Here is a 23,876-nt window from a genome sequence, read left to right on the forward strand (position 1 = left end):
CTCAATACTACGGGCCACTGCTGCGAGGTAACAACTAAAGAATCTAAAATATTTCGGGCTTTAAGATGGAAATTAACTGAGTTAAATGTTATTATTTTCACAACAACATACCTAACCTAGTGAGATTCAAGAAGTGAAAACATCGTTTAGGCTGCAGGCCTGTAGTATCTGTAGTATACAATCATCAATCCCTGAAACTGTAACACGAAGTTGTGTCAGCCGTTCAAATGAATCACTAAAAAGAGGACTATACGATCTAAGAAGCCTACTATGAAGATACTTACACACATGAAAGGCCTTCTGCCCTCAATTTGAAATTTTGAATATATCAATCTGTGTGTTCTCTTGTTGTTTCTCTTCAAGGTTGTTGGAGCGAGGAGGTGAGTTTGATCTTTAGATTTGATTCAGATTTGTGTAGCAAGGACAGAAGGTCTACGGCCTACGCTATTCCTTTTCTAGTATGCTTCTGTGAGTGTCCAGTCTTCTCTTGAAAGAGTCAATTGAAGGTGCGGACACCACTGCTTCAGACAGCAGGTTCCAAGTATTGATGACTAGGTGTGAAAACCTGTATGCCACGGGTATTTTGTTCGTTCTTGGCTTTTCTAGTCGCCTGCTATGTCCTCTGAGGTGTCCCGATCTAGTGGGAAGAAAGAGGGAAAATAAGTTAGGTCCGAAATCATTTCTCAGTATTCTGTACATCAAGATTAGATCTCCCCTTCGTCTGCAATAAGATAGGTTGCTGAATGCAACCGGGTTAAATCATCATACATGGCGTTGGTTATAGGTTCTGTTTTTCTTCCTATTGCAGGGTAACCAAGAATAAATGCTTTAGAAGAAGAGCAAGCTCAGCATGCACTGAACCTACAGGATGACTCCTAAGACTGTTTTGTAAACTAGCTCTCCCTTCTGTACATAACCCGTCTAAATTAATTTAGACGAACCCCCTGTGATTCCAATGAAAGCTGCACCTGGTTCAACCCCTCGCCAACCACCACTGCCTGAAACTTCGTCAGATTACTCCGTCTGGAAATTCAAAGCCACAGCGTATCTACAGAGAGTCCCAATGGCCGAACATTTCAACTACCTCGTATCCTATTTGAGTGACGAAGCAGTACGAAGGGCTACAGCCAATGGTTTCGCGGCAAGTAACACGCTTCCACAAAACTGGAGAATCTTAGATGACAGTTTTTCCGTGCCCGTGGACACCCAACAGGTGACGATCCAGTTCTTATCACGTCACCAAAAAGCAAGCGAGAATCCAATCGACTACCTTAATTCCTTGCAGCAAATCGCGGTACTGGCATTCCCTCGTTTAGATGTCATGGGACGAGAGGAATTAATACGCTCACGTTTTGTCGAAGGGCTGGTGCCGGGTCCACCAAGAGAACATTTTCTTCGAAGCCCACCAGTTGATACACCTGACTTAAGAAGAACAACACTACGTTTCCTGGCTGCAGACAAACTAGCGAATTTATCAGATGCACATCCACCATCAGTGATGGCTGTGGAACGACCCACAGGATCTAGTGGCGTTGACAGTTTCCAGAGGACAATGGCTGTTACCGACTTTTCCAGCCGCGGGCAGCCAAGTTCGAGATGGAATAGACAACCAGCATAGAGCAACTACCATGGACGTCAAGCCGAATGTATATATATTACAAGTGGTTTGGCAGGAATGCCAGGAGATGCGGCCACAACCGTTCCTGTAAGCCAGGTAAGCGGCGTCTGCTATTTATCTTATGTTAATCATGTCAACCCGATTACGTCTGGGGGTAGAGTGCAAAACGTTGGGATAGAAATACTACTAGACACGGGAGCTTCAGTATCTCTTTTCAAGGAAGAGCTCTTGAGGAAAATTAACCATAAAACTCAACAAACTCGATATCTTTCTACGTTACTCACAGCAAGCGGTGATCCGCTGAAAGTGTGTTCTAAGGCGTGGTTAGACCTCACAATAGAAAGACAGTTTCGGTGTGAATTCTTAGTTTGTCCACCATTGACTTGGGACATGATTCTCGGCGTTGATTCCATGTTCAGTTCTGTGTTTGAGGGTATTTCCGGAAATCAAACAACTACAGCGCAACACTCCATTTTCACAGGTGACCATATGCCACTTCGCAAAGTACCAGTGCACTACCAACCGCAACTGGATGCAATAATAAAAGATATGCTAAACAAAATGATCATAGTTCCTTCGTCATCTCCCTGGGCATCACCTATTGTCCTAGTGAAAAAGAAATACTCCTCTCTACGACTCTGCGTAGATTATCGACGCATTATTGCCATAACGTGATTCCTTTCTGCTTCCGCGGATCGGTGCTACATTAAACGCCTTGAAAGGCGCATGTTGGTTTTCGACTTTAGACCTACCATCTGGGTATTGGGAAGTAAAAGTCCGACCGCAAGATAGGAAGAAAACCGCATTTATAGTACCAGATGGTCCATATGAATTTCAAGTGATGCTTTTTGGTTTAACGAATGCTCCGGCTACTTTCCACAGACCAATGCAAACAGTCGGTAACAGCCATTGTCCTCTGGAAACTGTCAACGCCACTAGATCCTGTGGGTCGTTCCACAGCCATCACTGATGGTGGATGTGCATCTGATAAATTCGCTAGTTTGTCTGCAGCCAGGAAACGTAGTGTTGTTCTTCTTAAGTCAGGTGTATCAACTGGTGGGCTTCGAAGAAAATGTTCTCTTGGTGGACCCGGCACCAGCCCTTCGACAAAACGTGAGCGTATTAATTCCTCTCGTCCCATGACATCTAAACGAGGGAATGCCAGTACCGCGATTTGCTGCAAGGAATTAAGGTAGTCGATTGGATTCTCGCTTGCTTTTTGGTGACGTGATAAGAACTGGATCGTCACCTGTTGGGTGTCCACGGGCACGGAAAAACTGTCATCTAAGATTCTCCAGTTTTGTGGAAGCGTGTTACTTGCCGCGAAACCATTGGCTGTAGCCCTTCGTACTGCTTCGTCACTCAAATAGGATACGAGGTAGTTGAAATGTTCGGCCATTGGGACTCTCTGTAGATACGCTGTGGCTTTGAATTTCCAGACGGAGTAATCTGACGAAGTTTGAGGCAGTGGTGGTTGGCGAGGGGTTGAACCAGGTGCAGCTTTCATTGGAATCACAGGGGGTTCGTCTAAATTAATTTAGACGGGTTATGTACAGAAGGGAGAGCTAGTTTACAAAACAGTCTTAGGAGTCATCCTGTAGGTTCAGTGCATGCTGAGCTTGCTCTTCTTCTAAAGCATTTATTCTTGGTTACCCTGCAATAGAAAGAAAAACAGAATCGTGCGTGATGATTTTAACCGCGTTACAATTTTATTGACACAAGACTGAATAATTCGGTCTGTCGGCATCGGTGATGCAATGGACAATTTGTCGGTAGTTTTTGACCTTTTGTAAATGAACTTATTAAGCCAAGTAAGATTTTGGAAAAAATTTTCCATAACGAATTAGTTATGTAACTTTATGGAACCCAGTACTTTTCAGAAAACAGTGTAGCGTTGGAAGAGGTTATCTTTGCTTTATCCAGTAGTTAATTGCATGTGGAAGGTCGTATGCCCTATGAGTTATAAATGTATGTTCCATCTTTGTTATCTTCAATCCACCTGTTAAACCTCCACATATCATATCGCAGTTTAGTATAAGCAACGTCTTATGCAAGGATAGTTCACTTATGCAAATAAACAACTTCCTAATTATTCCTAATCAAATAGGACAGGACACCTCTAAGCTATTCAGCTGTAAATAATGCAGAGTGGAGTAGGTGAGCGTGTCTACTATTTCACTTATAATTAAGATACCAATTGGCTTATAACGCAACAATGTCGTTATTTGAGTGACAGTGGAAGTGTAGGCATGTTGTTAGAATACAACCGAAAGAACAGTTAAGTCTTACCCCAGTAGTTTGATAAGGCAAACTTTTAAATCATGATTCATTCACCAGGGATTTCTTACCTTAGCAACTGCAAATCATTGTAAGTAATAAGGAAGAATAAAAGTTTTCCTTTTGTGAACGAATTCGCGTTCTATATTGGTTTATCCTTTCTTATCCAGTCGTTGATGTATAGTCATAATTATGATGAAACTTTGTAAGAAATTTACTTTACAGAGTGTATTACATGCAACTTATCTAGAAAACCGTCAAGATTTCTCTCCAACTGATGCTGATTGGCCAGTGAACACCAAACAGGAATTTTGATTTGGAAAAGTCTACACATTCAACATTCCGGCGTATCTGTTAAACCAAACTTTCTATGGCCTTACTTATCGCCGGCATAGAAGGGTAAGTATGTAATTGTTTCGTGTTCTCTAAATCTTATGTAAAACATGTCTCTTGAATGTGGATGTTTCTAACTTGCACATATGTATCTTTCCCTTTGTACTAACATTTGTGTTCAAATAAATAAATAACTTGCTTACTGAATCCTTAGACTTGTGAAAAAATCACAAACCCCACGGGTTGCAATAGAATTCTTTGGACGTTTCTTGCTTGATATTGTTTTCATAGGGTCAGTTGCACAATAAAATAGTAAAATGTCATAGGTTACTTTCTACTGACGTTCCATCTCTGTTTTTTTGGTAACACTGAACTTAAAATCGCTAACTTACTTAGGCTGCGTTACTTTTGCATTCAGAAAAGTTCAGAATTACATGAGCTGGGCAATCAGATAATATCATTGCACTTCACTAAGTAGATTTTCCTTATGATTTAATGCAGAAATACGAACATGGTTACAATATACTCTAAATATATATTGTAATCACTTATACTGTTAGTACCACTTTAGATGAATGTGTATGCAGCAAATGGCTTTTGGGTATATAAGTACAACCTTTCCAACTAAATATTACACTTGACTGTAATAGCTCATAATAAGGGATGCAACTAAGCTTGACTAATAATAATAAATGTAGATTTACAAGAATAACAAGACATTACTCTGGGAAGTGCGGCATTGTAGCGCGCTGGATTGGATTTCGAAAAAAACTGAAAAGGTCTTTCATTTTGCAATTATCAACCTCCGTCTGATGAATTCAAATCCTATCATGAATAGAATAACTCCGAAACTGTGATTCACAGCTTTTGACAGGTTTACTACAATGATACGGATTCAAAAATTAATTTCCATGCTTTTAGCACTTCAGCTATTGATTGTTAGTGGGTCCGAAATTGATCATTGAAGTTATTATCAGTCATTTCTGTGAACTTAGGTGTAGGTGGAATAAACACGACTAGTGAGTACTTTTTTTACGGTTTCTGAATGTATATCTGCATTCATGCGCATTGTAAAACCCTAAGTAACCTCACCAAAGGTCTTTAATCACACTACTGGCGGAAAACCTCAGTTAAATGGTTAGTTAAACCAAACAGCTATTTATTTAAAATCTCATTCTCAGTCGTCAAATGGGAAGAACATTTCTGGTATATACGCATAAAGGAGTAAGTAGTCATGTATAGTGAAGTCCTCAAACCAGGGAATTAATGAGTGCATATTTAATATTAGTTTATATATGAATTTTTAAAGATCTTGTTTCTAGGTTATTAAACACTCCTATAACACCTTTTAACAATAAGACGTTTGTATGCTTTATTGAAAGGTTTAAAATTTCCACACTTGTTCACTCCATTTAACCAAAAATCGTTTTATATTTATCTTTTTTTCCGTGCTATAATATATCAATCTGAACTTACATACTATTTCACAATGTTTTATGCTATCTTAATGTGGTGATCCATTTACTATTCTGTACTGTGCGTAGGGGTGCTACGATTTCTCGAATAGTTTTACTGGACTCCTCAGGAAATCAATTAGGTTATGTTGAAGGACCTCCTACAAATCCATGGGTAAGTTATTTCGTGATTCATACATGCATCTCTTTCTAACTAGCGTGCTTAAATTTTGTTTATTTATCCTTTCGCATCACAGATGTCAATTTTTTCATCCTTTAACATACATACACGTACACACAAATATACAGTTACACCTCGTATAGATCACCTTTGACCGGAATGATATGACACTGACTTGACCAGACCTGTTTTCGATTGATCGCACCAAATGTTATTGCTTTGTTCCTTTGTACTATTTAAACTTAGGTTAATTTGATTTGTTTCTTTATTTTCTGAAGAAGTGGCTTACACTGAGTCACGAAACGTCAGGAAATTTTAAAAAATTAGTTTTCTAGCTCATTGAGATACTACAAATATATTATTTCTATTTATATCTTAGTTTTGTTGAGGATGTATTATAGAAATTAGTTCCATTTTATCGATTTTATCCGTCCTAGATTAATTTCGTTTAACAGGCCATTAAAGGCTGTTGAGCTATTTCATCGTAGTATTAGACTCCTCAATACTGCGAAGCCCATCCTAGAAACTGAAACCAGGACTTTAAGATTTTGTGGTTAACACCTACTCATCCAAACCACCTGATCAGTGTTCGATGGTGCGATTTTAGCTTCAATCAATGTGTGATATAACGTGACGATCATCTAATCTTATTTCGTATAACTGTTTTACCCCTAATATACCTGAACTCCAGCAGTCATGGCTTCTCACTAGAACTTCATGAATGTATTGAAGTCATTAGTTGGTTGATTATTATAGTTTGGTTCAAAAGGTTTTGTAGAGATTGCTTCCATTTGTAGGTTGTATTCGTTAGTTCTGAAAAATCCTCTACTAGGAATAAGCGACTGTAATATTAATCCCTGGTTTTTCTTATGATACTCCAGTTGAGATTAGTCCATAACAAATATAACGTACAGAGAAAACTACATTAATTGTTCATATTCCGAAAAGTGCAGAGATTTCTGTTCTTTTTTTTCTAAAATTATTAGTTACTAGGTTTAGAAGAAGCTGCTGAACGTATTTTGAACCTCGTAAAAGATGTACTGATCAATTCTAACCGACAATCAACAGAAACACTTGCCTATCTAGTAAGTATTTTTCAGAAAATGTTTTTTTACTCGATTTTCGTAATATAACCTTTATGTACCATTTTGTTAATGAGTCTGGATAAGTTGATTATGTAATTTAAAACTCATATAAATTCGAGTCAGCTGTTCAAGTAATTATGTTTTTGATGAATTATGATACTCTACTATCATAAGCGTTTGTTTATTTTCTTAATTTGGTGACTTTTCTACTTCTGATTTAAAAGTAACACCAGTTGTTTCGTTAAACGCCTCATGCTTGGAGAGATATGATACATGTCCGTAAATTTGTAACTTATCCACTTTTCATTGTTTAATATGTGTACGATATCAAACATTTCTAGGTATTTTCCTGACCATTTAGTGAGTGATTTCTGTATGTCAGAGTATAATTTTGACTGAGGATTTTGTTTCAAGCTATATTTTTCACTTTATTTGCTTATTTCATCATCCATTTTGGGATGAGCTGCAGTGTCATATTCATAGAAGACCTCTGTGGATAGCTTTAGATGACAAATGAAATCCTTATTGAAAATCATTCTGTTATATGCAGCTTTCACCTGCTAGATGAACGTAAAAGTGCTCAAAGATGTTAGATATTGTTCTTCCATTGAACATTAAGAAAGTATGGTTAGATTCACATATTTGAGCACAGTTGAAAGTTCTTGGCACAACGATTCGGAATAATATATTTGTTTATATAAATTGAAGAAATCAAACTTAGTATTTAGAACCAATGAGAATGTGCATGATAGATCAATATCGATGTATGATCAACTTTCCAGCATATTTTCGTTTGATTTTCAATACATTTTTACTGTGATTTATGTATAGTAATATTTGCTCAGTTCATAAATTTTGATCATTGTAATTGATTCATAATTGATAATTTCTAATTCTACTAAGGTCATCATTAATAACGCTTTTATCATATGACTGAACTTCTCACTGTAGTTAGAGAAAGGGTATTGGAGAAGAGAATGGAAGTAGTCTCGTTCATTGTATTGAAGTCAGAGTTGCGAAATATTAGTGTGTAACACATGAATATATCAGATGGGTTTTGTGGATATTATCGTAACTTCAATGATTAAGATCATGAGTCAGTTGAAGCTAGACCACCATGGAAAACCTGAAAGCACTGGACGGACCACAATAGGACGAAACGGCTTCAACTGACACATGAATATATGACAAATACCTAGAGAAATGTTTCCCATAGTAGTTTGACAACTATTTATCATTATGGGGTTGTGCACCACTGGAGTAGCCTTGTTGATGATGACATATACACGTGTAGTTCAAAATAGAATAAGACAAAATAAGAATACACAAATATAAAATTTTTATCGATCATTAAGATGCAAAAATCACGTACTGTTCATTAATGAGATTAGCTAAACGTTTCTTTTGTTGTTTTTATTCCAATATAAATAAACGGTTGTGATGTTTCTCTTTATTATAAATATTTTTGTTTATAAATGAACTGTCATTAGTACATAAGGCATGTGACATTATGTTGGGGATGTCAGATCCCCAGAATTCACTTTATAAACATTTTGTTTTCGTAATTTTATTCTGTAAATTTGAATTTTTTGTTTTCGCGCCAAAGGAGCCCACTTTTACCTTCAGATTGTATTTCCCACTTAGAAGAACCCTTAATGTCAGTGGTTCGTTATATCTTTCAGTAGGCTATTTTGTGACGTTTCCCAAGGACATTTTTATGCTGTATATATACGCCTGAGTTGTGCTTGTTGTTGTTCTTGCTTCTGGCTGCTTGTGGAATACACTCCCCCTCTTCTGAACCTGAATTTCTCTCTTTAGTTGGCGGGCCTGGGACGCATCGGAATAGTTAGCTTATTTTGTTATTGTGTCACTGGGTCTTTGTTCCGCTCGCCGATTTAGGTGATCTCGTAATCTCTTCAAACATAGCACATTACTAGTAGTGTCCTGAAAATTCTTTTCTAATCTAAAACCAAAATTAACACATTGATATTTTTGATTTAGATCATGAATCGATTGATGTTTGACCACCATTGAAAACCTGTAAGCACTGAACGGCCGTTTCGTCCCATTGTGGGACTCCTCAGCGTTGTGCGTCCTCGATTCCGCTCGCAGGATTCGAACCCAGGGCCTTCAGTCTCCCGCGCGAATGCTTAACTTGCTGGACCACCGAGCCGGCATCCGATGGTGTTAATGTCTAACCTCAACCAATCCACGAAGTTGCACAACCATCTTCCATTGTACTGAGGTAGATACCTGTCTCTACCCGACACGGGTTAGCTCCACTGGTCATGGCTGTTTTTTATTATCTATGAGCTCAACAGGTTGGTTGTGAAGCTTTCATTGTTCCTCTGAACAACATCATCGGCACGTAATTCAAAAAGAAGTGAGCCATTATAATCTCTCAACAGTTGATTAACAAATTGTTCTTTCGACCTGAAATTTGATTGGTTGTTATTAAAAGTTGCGTGGCTGTTGTTTTTATGTTTATTTTGATCCACTAACCTAAACTCGAATCTTGTGGTTGTTAATTCTTTTTCTTTTTGGTTGATAGATGTAGTCGATTTCGATTTGCTTATTGATTGATGCTTGATTAAAGTATCAGGCTTCTAAGAGTTTTCTGGCTTTATTTGTATTTCTTTACTCCAAACGGAAGTCTGTTATATCGAAACAACCTTTCATACGTGTTTATTTTCATGTAATGCTTGCATTCTTCATCTACTGGAATCTGTAGATAAGCTTCTGATAAATCCAGTTTTGCAAAATATCCCCCCATTCAGTTTCGCAAATAAGTCTTCTGGTAACGCAGAGGGTACTAATGGGCTTCAAGTGCTTCGTTTAATCCAGTCGAATAATCTGCACATAGCCGGATACTTCCATTAGGCTTCTTAGCAATCACTATTGGTGCTGCCCAATCAGAAAAATTCACTTGTTCTATGATTCCACTTCTTTGTATGCGCTCTAATTCTTGTTCAACAATAGGTAGCGCTGCATAAGGTACCGGACGTTTTAGTCTGAACATGGGGGTGACTCCCGGTTTAAGAATTAGTAGTGCTTTTACCCTTTTGCATTCCTCCAACTCTTCCGTGAACACTTAACTATGTCTTTCCAACACAACACTCCTCAGACTCTTTTCCGCTGGTTTGTTGGTTCTCACGCAGCTGCATATGTGGTTAATGGAGTGGTTTACTAGCTCTAGTGTTTCCATTAGGTCTAGACCCAGCAAGTCTAGTCCTGGATTCTCTGTGAGATATAATGTTGCATTCGTCTTCGCGTTTCTTTTTGAAACTATACAGCAAACCTCTCAACAAATATTTAATTTCCCTCCAGATGCACTATGAGCTAACTGGGTTGTTGAGAGCACCTGAGGTTTTCCAATATGCTTCCAGGTCTTTCGCCTGATAAGTGTGATATCGGAAGCAGTGTCGAGCTTCAGGCGGGCACGTAGACTGTCAGCCTCGATAGTTACATATTTCCATTGGCTATGTCCTGATCGTGCATGTGCTACCACTATTTGGTTGGTTGATGCATGGGGTTTATGTCGCCTGGAATGAAATCGCGATGGACGACGATACATCTTTTTACAGTAGGATTCTTTATGTCCTTTTCGCTGACACTTAGTACAACGGTAGCTTTTATATCGCGGCACTGAGTTTATGTCATCTTTTAAACGGTTTTGTAATGAAAACGGCTTATCGCATCTACAGTCACCTCCGCACGATCCTCAGTCGAATGGCCGAAACTGGACAGACCTTGGCAAAGAATACACGCTCATTTCGTCGGTTCAATACAAGTCAGAAATTGATTGGTTGCTGTCGACGCTTTCACAAAATGGCCAGAAGTATATAACATGCCGAAAACGATATCAGAGAGTACAATAAGAAGATTGTTAGCATCGTTTGCTTGTTTTGGAGGTTAATAAATCTTCACTTATACCAGTCTTCGTGTGTTTACTTTTGCGTCGTGGGAATTACAGAGGTCCGTCGTTTCGAGTATAAGTAATAAGCGTTCCCAACACAACAGTCAGCGACCATATATAACAAGTAGCGTTCAATCGACAAGACATATCATTCGTCTGTCCAATAATTCAACTTTTCCTTGCTGAAGTTACGTGCACATGCATCAATCTAGCTCAGAGATCACACTGACTCCAACATCATTGTGAGCCACAAGTGTCCTCTATCAAATTTGATATTTTGATGCAGCAAGTGAGCGTCTTGTAACTCACAAAAGAGACCAACATTTAATGCTTTTCAATAACTCTGTTTCACAACAACGATCCAACAAGAATTCATTGGTATATGTTATGGTGTGATTTCCCTTGCATATATTTTATTGAAGGCGTTTTTTAGTGGAAGACGTCAAGTTAAGCAATAGAAAGAAATCTTGTGATGTGGAAACAAGTAAAGTCTTTATATGTTTAGTACACTGCAATCCACCATTATTCAGCACTGCACTGGTGTGTCCAACAATAAAAGATTGTAGAAAAAAACAAAAAGAAACACAGAAGTATATTCGTCTAGGAAAACTATCAAATTGAAGATTGTAGAAAGTTCTATATATCCTTTCCATGTGTTATCAGAGGAATTGCCATAAGTTAGGAGTTTTTAAGCTTAAATTTAATTCAGTCGATTGCGTAACTTATCAAACATTTAGACCCTCGAAGACGACCAGAAGCATCAGTCTCTTTGTATTTTACTGATTTTTCCCCATCCTTAATATCTGAAGGTAAGAAAAAGCAAGTGATCGAGTCTAATAAATGTGTTCCGAATATCTCATGACTACTATATTTTTTAAGTGTCAGTTCTACACCGTCCCTTTCACACATTAATACTTCTCTTAGGTGTAGAAAACTGAGTAAATGAGTATTGGCGGGGGTAGGGGTGGAATTGAATGTTTCCAAATATTTACTATATTTACATGTTTTACTTGATACACTATTTTTCAGGGTTTGTCATTGAGTGGTGCCGATACTGAAGCAAACCAAAATGAACTAGTGAATGCTATCAAGAAACACTGTCCAAATATTGCACAAGAAATTCACATATGTAATGACAGTATTGGTACCTATTTAACGGTATGTGATAAAGGTTAGTTGTTTCAATCATTTTTCCAAGTTATTGATTGAAAGGTGTTTATTATCACTTGTGCTTCGACCAATTCATTGGGTCCCGTTACATGATCGATTGAAGGATATGATCCATTTATCACAGGGATTAGTAGCAGCCTGAATTATTTTGGTAGTAAAATCTCTACAGGTTGAAATCATGAGTCCGTTGAAGCTAGACCACCATTGAAAACCTGGAAGCACTGGACGGCCGTTTCGTCCTGGTATGGGACTCCTCAGCAGTGCGCATCCACGATCCCGCACTGCTGAGGAGTCCCATACCAGGACGAAACGGCCGTCCAGTGCTTCCAGGTTTTCAATGGTGGTCTAGCTTCAACGGACTCATGATTTCAACCTGTGAAAATTTCTAAAACTCTCCACAAAACCCATTCTGATAGTAAAATCTCTGTATGATACCTCAAGGACTTTGGATTTTCGAACCAGCTTAAGTATTGTCAAAATTACGAATATATCTTGCCAGTGAATTCTAACAAGCAAGAAATGGTCATTTAGGGTAGTCATAAATTTATTCGAATAAAATTTACTACAATTTTTATGGTAATATGCTTCATGACTTATATCAGCTTATTTCGCTTACGGTACAATGTATTATAACTACGTCTTTGATTCAAGCAACCAATTTGCGTAAGTGCATAATACCTAATACTCTTCAAGCACTGTACGGCCGTTTCATCCTTACTGCGGGACTTCTTATTCATGAGCATTCGCGACTTCGTACGCAGAAATCTAACCCAGGACCTGTCCCGCGTGTAAACGCCTAATCCCTAAATTATTGAGTTGGGATCCAACGTTGTTAATGTTCAAGTTCAATCAATCCATGAAATAATGCGATTAACTTTCATTATCTTCGGTGGGTAACTGCCTCACACCCGACATGTTTAGCTCCTCTAGTCATAGTTTCTCACTAGAATCCCGGGAAGTTTGCTCTCGAAGCTAATCACTAGTGAGCACACGATATTTTCATTATAATTCATATTAAATTTGTCACATTTACCTTCTATCTTTTATATATAGCCGCAATAGTATTAATTTCTGGAACTGGATCAATATGTTGTTATGTACGAGAAAATCTAACATTTCAACGTATCGGCGGTTATGGACATTTACTAGGTGAAAGCGGTTCAGGTAAGACTTTCGTTGTCTTTTCTCATGTTGTTGACTGCTGCCCTAAAAAATTCACCCAAAAAATAAACAAATAAACTAGGATTCTATTTTTTTATTTGAGAGTCAGAAATTTCTCTCCCAAATTAAAACAGTAGTGGTAGTCTCATTTAACTTGCTTTTCTACATGTGGTTATAAAGTTATACATTAAGTTGAAGAAAGTGTAGATTACTGATTTAGTAACATTACGCGTTTACCACTTCTTCAAGGAACTGATTTAGTTGGAGAACTTCGACTAAAGTGAACCTTCGGCACTTAAAACATGGCCGTAAATATGAAAGATCCATATCCTGTTTATCCTATTCTTTCTGTAGCTCTAGCTTGAAATAAACCGAATAATGTTTACAATCAGCTACTGACTTCTCAGATTTGCATAAGAATGCCACTCCGTGTGTAGCAGTTTTCTGAATTGGGATCAATATCTAGTATACAGTAAACCCTTGCGTTTTACTAGACAAATATCTCATATCGCAAAGGAATTGATGTAAGTTAATTGACTTCACATATTATCTCGTCCGACTATGGAACCAAGCTAGGTTCTAGGTTAACTGTCAGTTCACCAAGAAGGGTTGATGAGCACTGGATTTATTTATAAGACACCATGGAAATGAAAAATAAATTAGCTTGTGGCTTCGCAAAACATTCAACTTATGAACACTAGGTTATTTTAGACCCGCAAAGATGTGACGCGGATCAGTTTACTCGGGTGGGACTCCAGTATGATAATACATATAAATCCCTCGTCCTTGAAACTGCACAAATTTAAACCTGGTGGCCAGAGTGTTAAAAGCAACATCTGGATCTGATGACTACCAGAACCTGTTCCAACTGATCCAAGCCATTAATAACAAAAATGGCTGTTAAACTTAAGAGCGCCCAATAATTATTCGAGAAGGCACATCGAATTCTCGTACATATGTCGAACTACTTTACGTAATATTGTCGAATTAGAGTCCAGGGAAAACTATAGTTAAAACAAGTAAAGCTTGGTCTTTAATGCATAATTTGCATGTGAATTTTAAATCGGTATAATCATTACATAGACAGGAAATTTAATTAGTCAGAGAAACCATTTGGGACATGTATAGTGAACAGTAATGAATGGTGTGAAATAATGAATAATTTAGGTCACCGATCATACTTTTCCATCTGTGGGTATGCATATAAAACTGAACTACTCCAACGTCGTATTGAATCTAAGTGGTAGTTCAATTTCTGAAGCATTACAGTTCGCCAGGTTCGAACGACTTTCCCCTAGATACTTTCAAGGATGAGGCCAAGCCACTAAACCGCTTAAATCGGTTAAAAAGTCTTGGTAAGCATGATATAATCTCATCTAACTAATAAAGGTACTTGGAACCATTCGGATTCGAAGTTAGGAAACGTCGGCATTTACTCTACTTGTCAATCATGTGAAAAGTTTAGTAGCAGAATTCATGAGTTTACATTTATGCGGTAGGTGGAATATAACATCAAAGCATTGACAAACTTCAATAAGTCCCTTGTTAATTTCATTAGATTGCGAACTGATGTAAATTTCTGGGAAAAATTTCACGCAAATGAAAACGTAATCCAATAATTTGAAACGATTATAATGATACCGTTCTGTGTAAAAATTGTACTCAAAACTTCATTCAATTATTGTTTTTCCCCCTACTCCCCTCTCTCTATTATATTAGGTTATTGGATTGCACAGCGAATGATAAAAAAACTCATCTCATCAGATGACAAAATCATAGATACTACTTATAACTTGGATAATGTACGTAGAGTTATTTATGCCTATTTTAATGTAGAAAACAATCTAGAATTACTTCAACATTTCTACACTAATTTTAGTAAAAATAAAATTGCTGGACTATGTGAACATTTTTCTCAAAGTAAGTGACTTGTCTGTGTTTTTGATGTGTAAAATTATACTCTCACAGAACAATCACTTTTAAGATTATGACACTTTTAGCCAATCAGAAAACAGCCATGCTAGAACATTAGAATACAAATTTCAGAATGGTTGTATTTCAGTCAATCTCAGTTCAAGATGAACACCCTGATCCTAACTCCAGATCCTATTTTTATGTAAATGCATCATGATCTTAAAACAATATCACAACTTGGCCCTTATAACTTGAGTAAGAATATGCGATTTTGTTTGAGCATGGTAAGACGGATGATGATAGTATATATCATTTATAATGAAAATGTAGCGATCCAAAATAGCTTCATAAGGTCCCACTATCCCTATATTATAGTTTCATTGTCCAAAACCTCACGTAAAAATCATTACTCGCAAACCACCTCTTTAAATACAAATTAGACAAATGTAATATGTATTTGGAATCTCTAATGTCATCACCATGCCTCTTTTATGTTGTTATAAGCTCCCGTGTGAGTTAACTATTGAGATTTTTAGTCAACTTTATGAAGACTAACGTCGTCATTCAGTTCATGCTTGTACAAGCTTAGATATTACTGATTACTGCTGTCATTTATGCAAAATGTCTTAGTCGCTCAATAACTCAATAAACTCACCTGATATATTGTCGGTCAAAGTAGGCTGTGATTAACCGATGAATGGAGATGGACATTCGGACGCAATAAATATGAAAAACTAATCTGATATGTTAAATCGATTTCTTTACTGTTTCCACTTTTATTCCACTCATTGATTGCTTTGGGTTATGTGTTAATAAACTCTTAGTCTTGACCGTTTTGTAGAATAATTGAGTCGAATGTATTACATAATAAAATATTTTAGTGATCTATTTCAGTCTTACCGATCTAATTGTCTACTATCTAGTGTAGGATTCCAGGGGCAAACCTGCCATTTTTCTTCTATAACAGCATCATATAGCTTCACAAGATTTTTATTCCATTTTGATGCTCCATATCTCAATATCGGTCTCTTTATATATATTAGTTGCGTTAACACACAAAACTGAGTACAGTAGATCTCGGCTTCAAGTTTCTTCATTTTACATCACAAAGAAGAAATTTGCATTCATTTGGGTCACGACTATGTTAGCAAAGAAAGTCAAAGGCACACATGAGTAAGATGTTGAAAATTCAGTTGAATTGAAAATGATACTTGGTTACTTACGGTCGTACTCTAGTTTTCAGTGTCATTCTTCAACCAGTTAGTCTATAATCTCTTAAGTACTCTTAATAAAGTCGGTCAATAAAGTAACGGAATAATAAATAATATATTTGTATTATCGTGATGAGTAGAAAATTCAGATCTTCTGACGTTTCGTGACTCAATGTAAGCCACGTCTTCAGAGAATAAATAACCAAATCAAAGTTAATCCAAGTTTAAATATAACGAAATAATGTTATATTTTAACTACGATACTTTTAACCTCTTCTCAACTTACTCCCATACTAGTCATTTTTTATCTAACATGTTTACCTGCTTCGGTTTGGGTGCCTGGGCAGTATCACAGCTCTCACACTGCTACTGGCATCACTGTTATTGTGTTGCGCATATGTATGTATTTGGTGTCCCCTTATACCAATGTTTATTTTTTCAAATAAATAAATGAATAAACATGTTTACACACCTTAATTCACTTATTTCGCTAAACTTTCTTTAAATTCAACCACAAAATGAAGGTATTTCATTTTGTTACGGTACGGCAAAATTATTCAATGTACCATAGAGGTTCGCATGAGTTCATGGGTTTTATCTGTTATGTTAGAGTTAAGAATTCTGCTCGGTTGTTTAAACAATAGTGCGTGATGGGACCGATTTCATACTACTATTTATCCATTCGTTGAAATTATGACTAAACGTTTATCGTACATCGTTATCAAGTTCAAAGATTATTTTGACAGATATTTTGACCAATCTACTTATTATGTTTTAAATGTAATCAATATAGCGTGATATTATTTATCGATCTAAACAACTGCATCTTTTGTTTATACGTTGTTTACCAAATGTTTCTTCTTTTCTCCCAGTTGCTCGAACTGGAGATCAATTGGCTAAAGATGTGTTTCATGATGCCGGTGTTCAATTGGCTCAACATGTCAGAGCTGCCTTATATTACTGTGTTATGGTAATTACATTTAATAATAAATGTACCATTTTTCATTCAGTAATATCAATCTTCATCGTAAATTTTATTTAGATTATAATTAAGTCGTGGATGAATTAAGGGAATTATGTTTATGATTATTTCATAAAGATCTATTGATTACTGTAAGACTTTCAATGTTTTATTTTTGGTCAATCTGATCAGTCATTTTGTGGTGTATACTACTAATATCGACAGATTTAAGTCGTATGTATCTTCATTCGAAAGTGAAATACATGGTAGCAGAAGGTTAAGAAGATCGAAGAAAAGAGAACAGAATAATAGGCGTGAAAACGAATAAACAATGAAATCTGAGACAATTGATGGAGAATTTGCAAATGAAGTATTTACTGTATGGTTCTTAGGTTTTGTTATGGGATTCTGTAATTTTGTATTCATATACGTTCGATTGTCCCCATTTTTGTTCTCATTCACTACGGTTTGATCATGCAATTCCGATTGAGCACTTTGTTAAAATATTGATCTCTCTAATTACACAATATTCATTGATATTCAGTTTTGTGTTTGAAATTCTTACGGTTGAATCACCCCCTCAAGTCCTTTCAAAATTTCATCACATTTATCAAGCCATCATAACAATGAGGACAGACTGGGTATGTTACGTTAGTATAAGGATTAATTCATGATCTCTAGATTACCAGTATGTTGTTTTTATTCTACCAATTGAGCTATAAAATCTAGCTCAAAACCCCTGTTTAAGATTTGTTTTAAATTGTCCTATATAAATAGATAAAATAATTCACCTAAGGTTTTTTAGTTCAATCCAAATGTGTTAAAGTTAAACTGAGAAACTGACAAGTAAATTGTTTCAGCTGAAGGATATTGTGGAAATCGGTTTGATTTGTACTATGTATTCTTTACAAAGTGATCTCAGTTAGGGTATCATAGTAAACCAAGAATCACTGCATAGCTGTTTTGTCGTAATATGGAACTGTTCATTAGTACACACTCACGACTTTACCAAAAACCAAATCTAGGACTTCCAAGTCTTTCGGGAAATGCTCTCATCAAGTCATATTCTTTGGAATACGTATTTGAAAGTTGGTCGCGAAATTCATTCTAAATCATTATAAAGATCACACTTTTGAGATGGTGGAGAAGATTTGTTGCTCAGGTGGATAATTTTGATGGAGTTTTATCCTCTGAACTGAATGGTTTAGTCGTGGAGCTTTTATCGTTCTTCTGAACGACATCATCAGCACAAACTTCAGGTAGAAGTGAAGTACCTGAAGTTTGTGCTGATGATGTCGTTCAGAAGAACGATGAAAGCTCCACGACTAAACCATCCAGCTCAGAGAACAAAACTTCATCAAAAAAAGATCACACTGGTTATCTTAATAATTTATCACAATTAACCAAATGACCTTAAGATTAACAATGGTGATATAGATCACAATAAAACATGATATCTATTTTATGATAGGTCAAACAGATTTTCTTTTTTAACTTGATTATATTTTATCCAATCAAACAATTGTCTACTTAATTCACTTTTCTACTGTATATTACCGTACTTCTAACATTTGACCTCAAATATCAATCAAATTGTAATCGTGTCAAATAATTCTGAGTCATTTATACAATGTCTTTTTCTTAGTTAATACACTAACTGTTGTGAAGTGGTCGTTGAAGGTAGTCAACAGGAAACCCTGGACCCGGGTTTCGTGTTACTTGGCACTCGTCAGCAAGGTGTACCTGTAATCTTGAGGGAACTAGTGCTCCCCGACGGATTCGACCCCGTGTCACCAAGCTTCGCAGTCAGAGACATTACCACTGAGCTATCCGGGCCGCGACCGACCCCCTGTAGGTCTGAGATATGATCACAATCGATTGATCACTGGGTGGTCGATAGCATTCGACCTTCACTAAGAAGGACTTGACACACATGATATTGATCACCACCCAGTGATCAATCAATTGTAATACACTAACTGTTGTATTAATCATACCATAATTATTTGATTACATCAGTTATCGCAGTATCATTCGTGCTTAAGCAATCATTCTCTGACTTAACCACCTGATTTTCTAACATTCAAAGTAGTACTTTATTCTTGTAATATAAATTCATTTTCTTTTTAGTTAGTAAATTTGAGCCTGTATCTCTTTACTATCTAGTGTCATTGTAGAATTGCACTAAAATACCTTAATGTTGATAACATAAAATTAATTAAAATCATCATGCCATAATGTAGAATATTGACCCCCAAATGCCCTGGTTTGACTAAGAGTGGAGAGAGTCACCTATCTCTCTCTCTTGAAATGTTCTCACATAGCCACATGCATACAACATTGCCAGGGAAGTCTTACTCACGCGGCATTACTGTTGTTTACGAAATCGAGAGGATGGGTAGGAAATGTCCGGCGCTTTAATCGGGTTGGTGGTCCATCTAGGGGAGTTGGAAAACCCTCATTCCAAAACAGTAGTTCACATGGGCTTCAGTACCCTGAAGGAACCAATGCCGTATAAACTAATCGTTGGTCGCCGGATACCATAGGACTGCATCTCCTTGCGTTGCTCCATTGCCTTGTGGATTAGACCTTTAGATCAAAGGCTCGAGAAGTTACTCCGTAAGGAAACCACCTACTTCGGTTTGGGCACGCGGACAGTATCCCAGCTCTCACACAAATCGAATGCTTCGTGTGGCACATATATATTTGGTACCTCCTTGTACCAATGTTCATGTGTTCAAATAAATAAATAATATTATGGTTAATACCTTCAGTCTTTCAATAACGAATTGAGGAGTGAATGATAATATTATCCGTAGTTAAACATTTTCAAGGAAACCATTCAGTTATTTTATAATCTGTAAAATATTACAAATAATCCAGTATTGATTGATTAGAGTAGAGATTAATGCCAACTCGTATTCAGCATACCAATCATCTGAGTAAAGTCAATGAAGATTGAATAAAATATTTCACAAATAAATATTACATACTAAATTAGGCTGTGGCTGATCGATTTGAATATCAGTATAAGACTACTTAATCTAATATTTCAGTATCATTGTCTAAAAATCTCATTACTGATGTAGCTTAAGTGTGAAGATCATGTGGATGCTTTTGGTGATTTCATGTTTTCTAAAGTAAATCGCTTAGCTTTGGAGTTCTTCATAGTCTAGTTCCGGACAGCATTATCATCGTCTACTTTATATAGAGTTCATGAAGTAGTATTTTCCAGAGCAACTATGAAAGCTATACAAGTTAACTATATAGTTCAACGTACACAACAACAACACTCAACTATAGACCTTTCATTCCTTTTAAATCAATATTTTTTCAAATACTTATTCGTGGAGTCTAAGGTGTAGGTCTTTCATTATGTTCTATTAGCGTAATTGCTACAGCAGATACATTTTAATTTTATTTAATATCTATCACTATCAGTTGAAATTACTAATCAATTAATTAAATATGTGAGAAATAAAGACCACTTATGTGCAAATTAGTTGACTAACATAGTATGATTTCAAGTTTTCGTTCTTCGATTCATTTATTAATTCATTTCACTCAAACTTTAAGTTACATAACTTAAGTTGATTGAAATTTAATGAAGAAGCACCTGCTCAATACCTTTTGGAATTCCAATAAGTCTTTAACTCTTAGCTATCTGTCACAAAAACTATGTTTGATTCCACTTGTTTTGGTGGGGTTTTGTTCTCTGAGTTGAACTTTGCGCTGATGGCGTCGTTCAGGAGAACGATGAAAGCTCCATGACCAAACTATCCAGCTCTGAAAACAAAACTCCAGCACAACCATCCACCTGAGCTACAAATCTTCCCCACCATCTCGATTTAAAACAAACAATCGAATCAAACGTCTAAAGTATTTAATCTATTTTTGTTTCGTTGTGTATTCGTTTGACATCGTTAGTTATAGTTAAGAATCTGATAAATCAGCTTGTATCCTGATTATTCAGTCATCGTATGTTACAAAGGTAATCGGAATCTTGTAGACGAAGGGTGATATCACATATCTTTTTCTAGACTCAGCTTTGTCTCCAGATATATTATTCTTAAGACTTTTTGTTCTCAAGTTTTACTGATTATTAGCTGTTTTTCAATTTAAATATTTTCATTAACTGCAAAATTAAACCTTCTTGTCTGTCAGGCAGATGGCAGTAAACCTTAGATTTAGTGTTCGTACTAGTTGACACTCGTCAACCAGGTTTACATGCAATTTAAAAGGAATTAATGCTCTGTGTGCTATCCGAACCCGCATCGCTCAGCTTCTATCTGAAGCATTACCACGGAGCTGTTTGGGCGGCCTTCGATATCTGAGACAGATTGATAGCTGAGCGTTTGTTAATGTCGTGTTTTTCTAGTCCTTTCTTAAGTGTTGGCTGAATTCTACCGACCGACTATCTCCAGCCACTTAACATCTGAACACAGTGCGTTTCAATATTAAGTCATTTAGAATAGCGACCAAATTACAACACGGTCGATAGTATTCGGTCGGCAGCTAGGAAGAGGCTGTACAAATATGCCATTGGCAACTAATCAGTGATAAATCCGTTGTATGTTCTCTTATTTATATGTCAATTCTTGAAATTTCTTTATATTGATAATAATATGGAAACGCATACTACTTATTTATATACTATTAGTATGTTTCCTACTTTCTCATTTCAACATTTTTTCTCATAATAGGATTCAATGTCTTCCAATCAAAACTTAACAGTTGTTTGTTGTGGTTCAGTATTCAAAAGTTGGGATCTAATCAGAGATGGTAATTTTCCGTTTTGTATAACGTTTAAAATTAAACTGTAATAAAAAAAAATTCGATGGAAATGAATAAAGTATGTAAACAACCTTGATCGTCTTTTCAGCCAACCGGTAATCAATGTTTGATTATGAATTGACTTAAAATGAAAAAGCCTAATAATACTACGGTTACTAAAACGGTTTTAACCTGAGTAATGGACTTTGCAAATTATTCATTAACGTTTTCATCGCAAGTTACTATATTGATGTAGGAATACTTTGTAACCAAAACGGTGAATAAATTTCGTTCTGTTGAAAATCACTTCTGTCCTATTTCCATTATTTCTTTTTTTTAACGTTAACTTCGAATTACCTCTACAAAATTGTCGTGCAGTAGCGATTCTTGGAATATTTCAACTAATGGCTCTATCGTCTAGACACTTAACTTCCAGCCAAAGAGTTGAAGTGTTATGGTTGTTGTAGATCGGGAATTGAATCCATTATATATGGCTGAAACTGAACGACCTTTTTAGCCATAAAATTTAGTATCCAAAGATTATTGTATTTTATTGTCTCTCTCTGTGCTGGTGAACGGCCTATGCTCTTCCACGAGGGGTAACAAGTGTAAGTAAGTGTTGGGAATATATGGCCTAGTGCTATATCTTGATTTGGTCGTTGCTAGCTTTTTTCGACCTACTCTTATGCTGACAAACATTACCTTTTAAGGTATGCGGTGATTAGATTTGCTTAATCTATATTCCAACTAATTCGTCATCTGTACCCTGTACCCCTCATTTAACTTGAACATTGCTCACTTTATTGTATCAACATACGCTAGAAATGTTTTGGAGGCATCTGTGATCGAACACTGTTGGCCTCAGTAGTTCGAATCGAAGTAATATTACAGCGTGTGATATGAATTACAGTTAATTTCAGTATACATTTCTGATTTAAATAACTTGCTTTTTTCCTTAAATATTAAAAGTGCCAATACGATGATCGTCTTTGTCATACTTAATCATATCGGTCTGAATACGATCAAATCCATGGATTCCACGCAACAGTCTCTAAACCATAATTAACAATAATCACTATCAACTTAACACCTGGTTAGTGTAAGCGGTTTGTGAAGATTGTTGAGTTTTCTTGCTTGTGTCACAGGCTCTAGTTAGACAACCACTGAAGAACACGGAGCACTGAATGGCTGTTTCGACCTGTTATGGAACTGCTCAGCAGTGTACATCCAGGACCGTATCGGGATCGAACCTAAGACTCATAGTCAACATTTACATAGATATAAGCCATTCTATTTTCGATATAACCTGACATTGTCTTATTATTTGAGCTTTCTTTCTGATACATTTTAAAGTGGAAAATAATTCGAATAATTTCACAGTTTTCTTTTCTCTTTATTTCAAATAGGTTTTAAAGATTTTCTGAAACCGTCTGAAGATAGTAAATGGACAGGGACTTTAGAATTAGTTCAACTAAAGCATAGTGCGGCTTATGGTGCCGCTCGTCTTTCAGTCCACTTTGATTCCAAAGTGACTATCCCTATAGACTCAGGTGTACAGTTTGATAAAATTTTGTTCGGTGTAAATTTTTAATACTTCCAAATATATATGTGCATTGACTTTTATATTGTAAGCGACAATATAATTTCTAGTTCTTTTATAATATTTAAAACAAAATTTAGTATTTTTCTGTATTGTTTAAGTAGCATTTTCATTTTTTTATATTGTACCCCCTATGTGCTCATTTATTGATTCAGTTTAATGAGAAAAAACAAAAAAATATTGATACGGCTTTTTTTGTAACCCCCCCCCCTTGGTTACATG

The 23,876-nt window shown here is 36.3% G+C and overlaps 1 protein-coding gene across 3 annotated transcripts; it reads left to right on the top strand.

The window, feature by feature from the left end:
- Positions 1–242: 242 nt before the first annotated feature.
- MS3_00008000 (uncharacterized protein) lies at positions 243–23,832 on the top strand. 3 transcript variants are annotated; one of them, XM_051216337.1, is made up of 11 exons: positions 351–468; positions 4,146–4,294; positions 5,773–5,857; positions 6,850–6,948; positions 11,894–12,035; positions 13,088–13,198; positions 14,915–14,997; positions 15,032–15,115; positions 17,193–17,290; positions 21,985–22,063; positions 23,461–23,832. In XM_051216337.1, the coding sequence occupies exons 2-8, from the start codon at positions 4,266–4,268 to the stop codon at positions 15,041–15,043; spliced, it is 561 nt and encodes a 186-aa protein (XP_051066915.1). In that variant the 5' UTR covers positions 351–468; positions 4,146–4,265; the 3' UTR covers positions 15,044–15,115; positions 17,193–17,290; positions 21,985–22,063; positions 23,461–23,832. The 3 variants fall into 3 exon arrangements, with proteins under 3 accessions (XP_051066913.1, XP_051066915.1, XP_051066914.1); XM_051216336.1 differs by having other exon boundaries at positions 351–380; positions 4,121–4,294; positions 15,044–15,115; XM_051216335.1 differs by having other exon boundaries at positions 243–4,294; positions 14,915–15,115.
- Positions 23,833–23,876: the final 44 nt, after the last annotated feature.

Source organism: Schistosoma haematobium, chromosome 4 (assembly GCF_000699445.3).
Source record: "Schistosoma haematobium chromosome 4, whole genome shotgun sequence".
Lineage (NCBI taxonomy): Eukaryota > Metazoa > Platyhelminthes > Trematoda > Strigeidida > Schistosomatidae > Schistosoma > Schistosoma haematobium.

What these genes read in the sequence shown, in the direction of transcription:
- MS3_00008000 (XM_051216335.1), top strand. Translation starts at nt 4,266, where the DNA reads ATGGCCTTACTTATCGCCGGCATAGAAGG. An exon ending in CTTATCGCCGGCATAGAAGG is followed by an intron (nt 4,295 to 5,772) that starts GTAAGTATGTAA and finishes TACTGTGCGTAG; the next exon opens with GGGTGCTACGATTTCTCGAA. An exon ending in CCTTATATTACTGTGTTATG is followed by an intron (nt 17,291 to 21,984) that starts GTAATTACATTT and finishes TTCTCATAATAG; the next exon opens with GATTCAATGTCTTCCAATCA.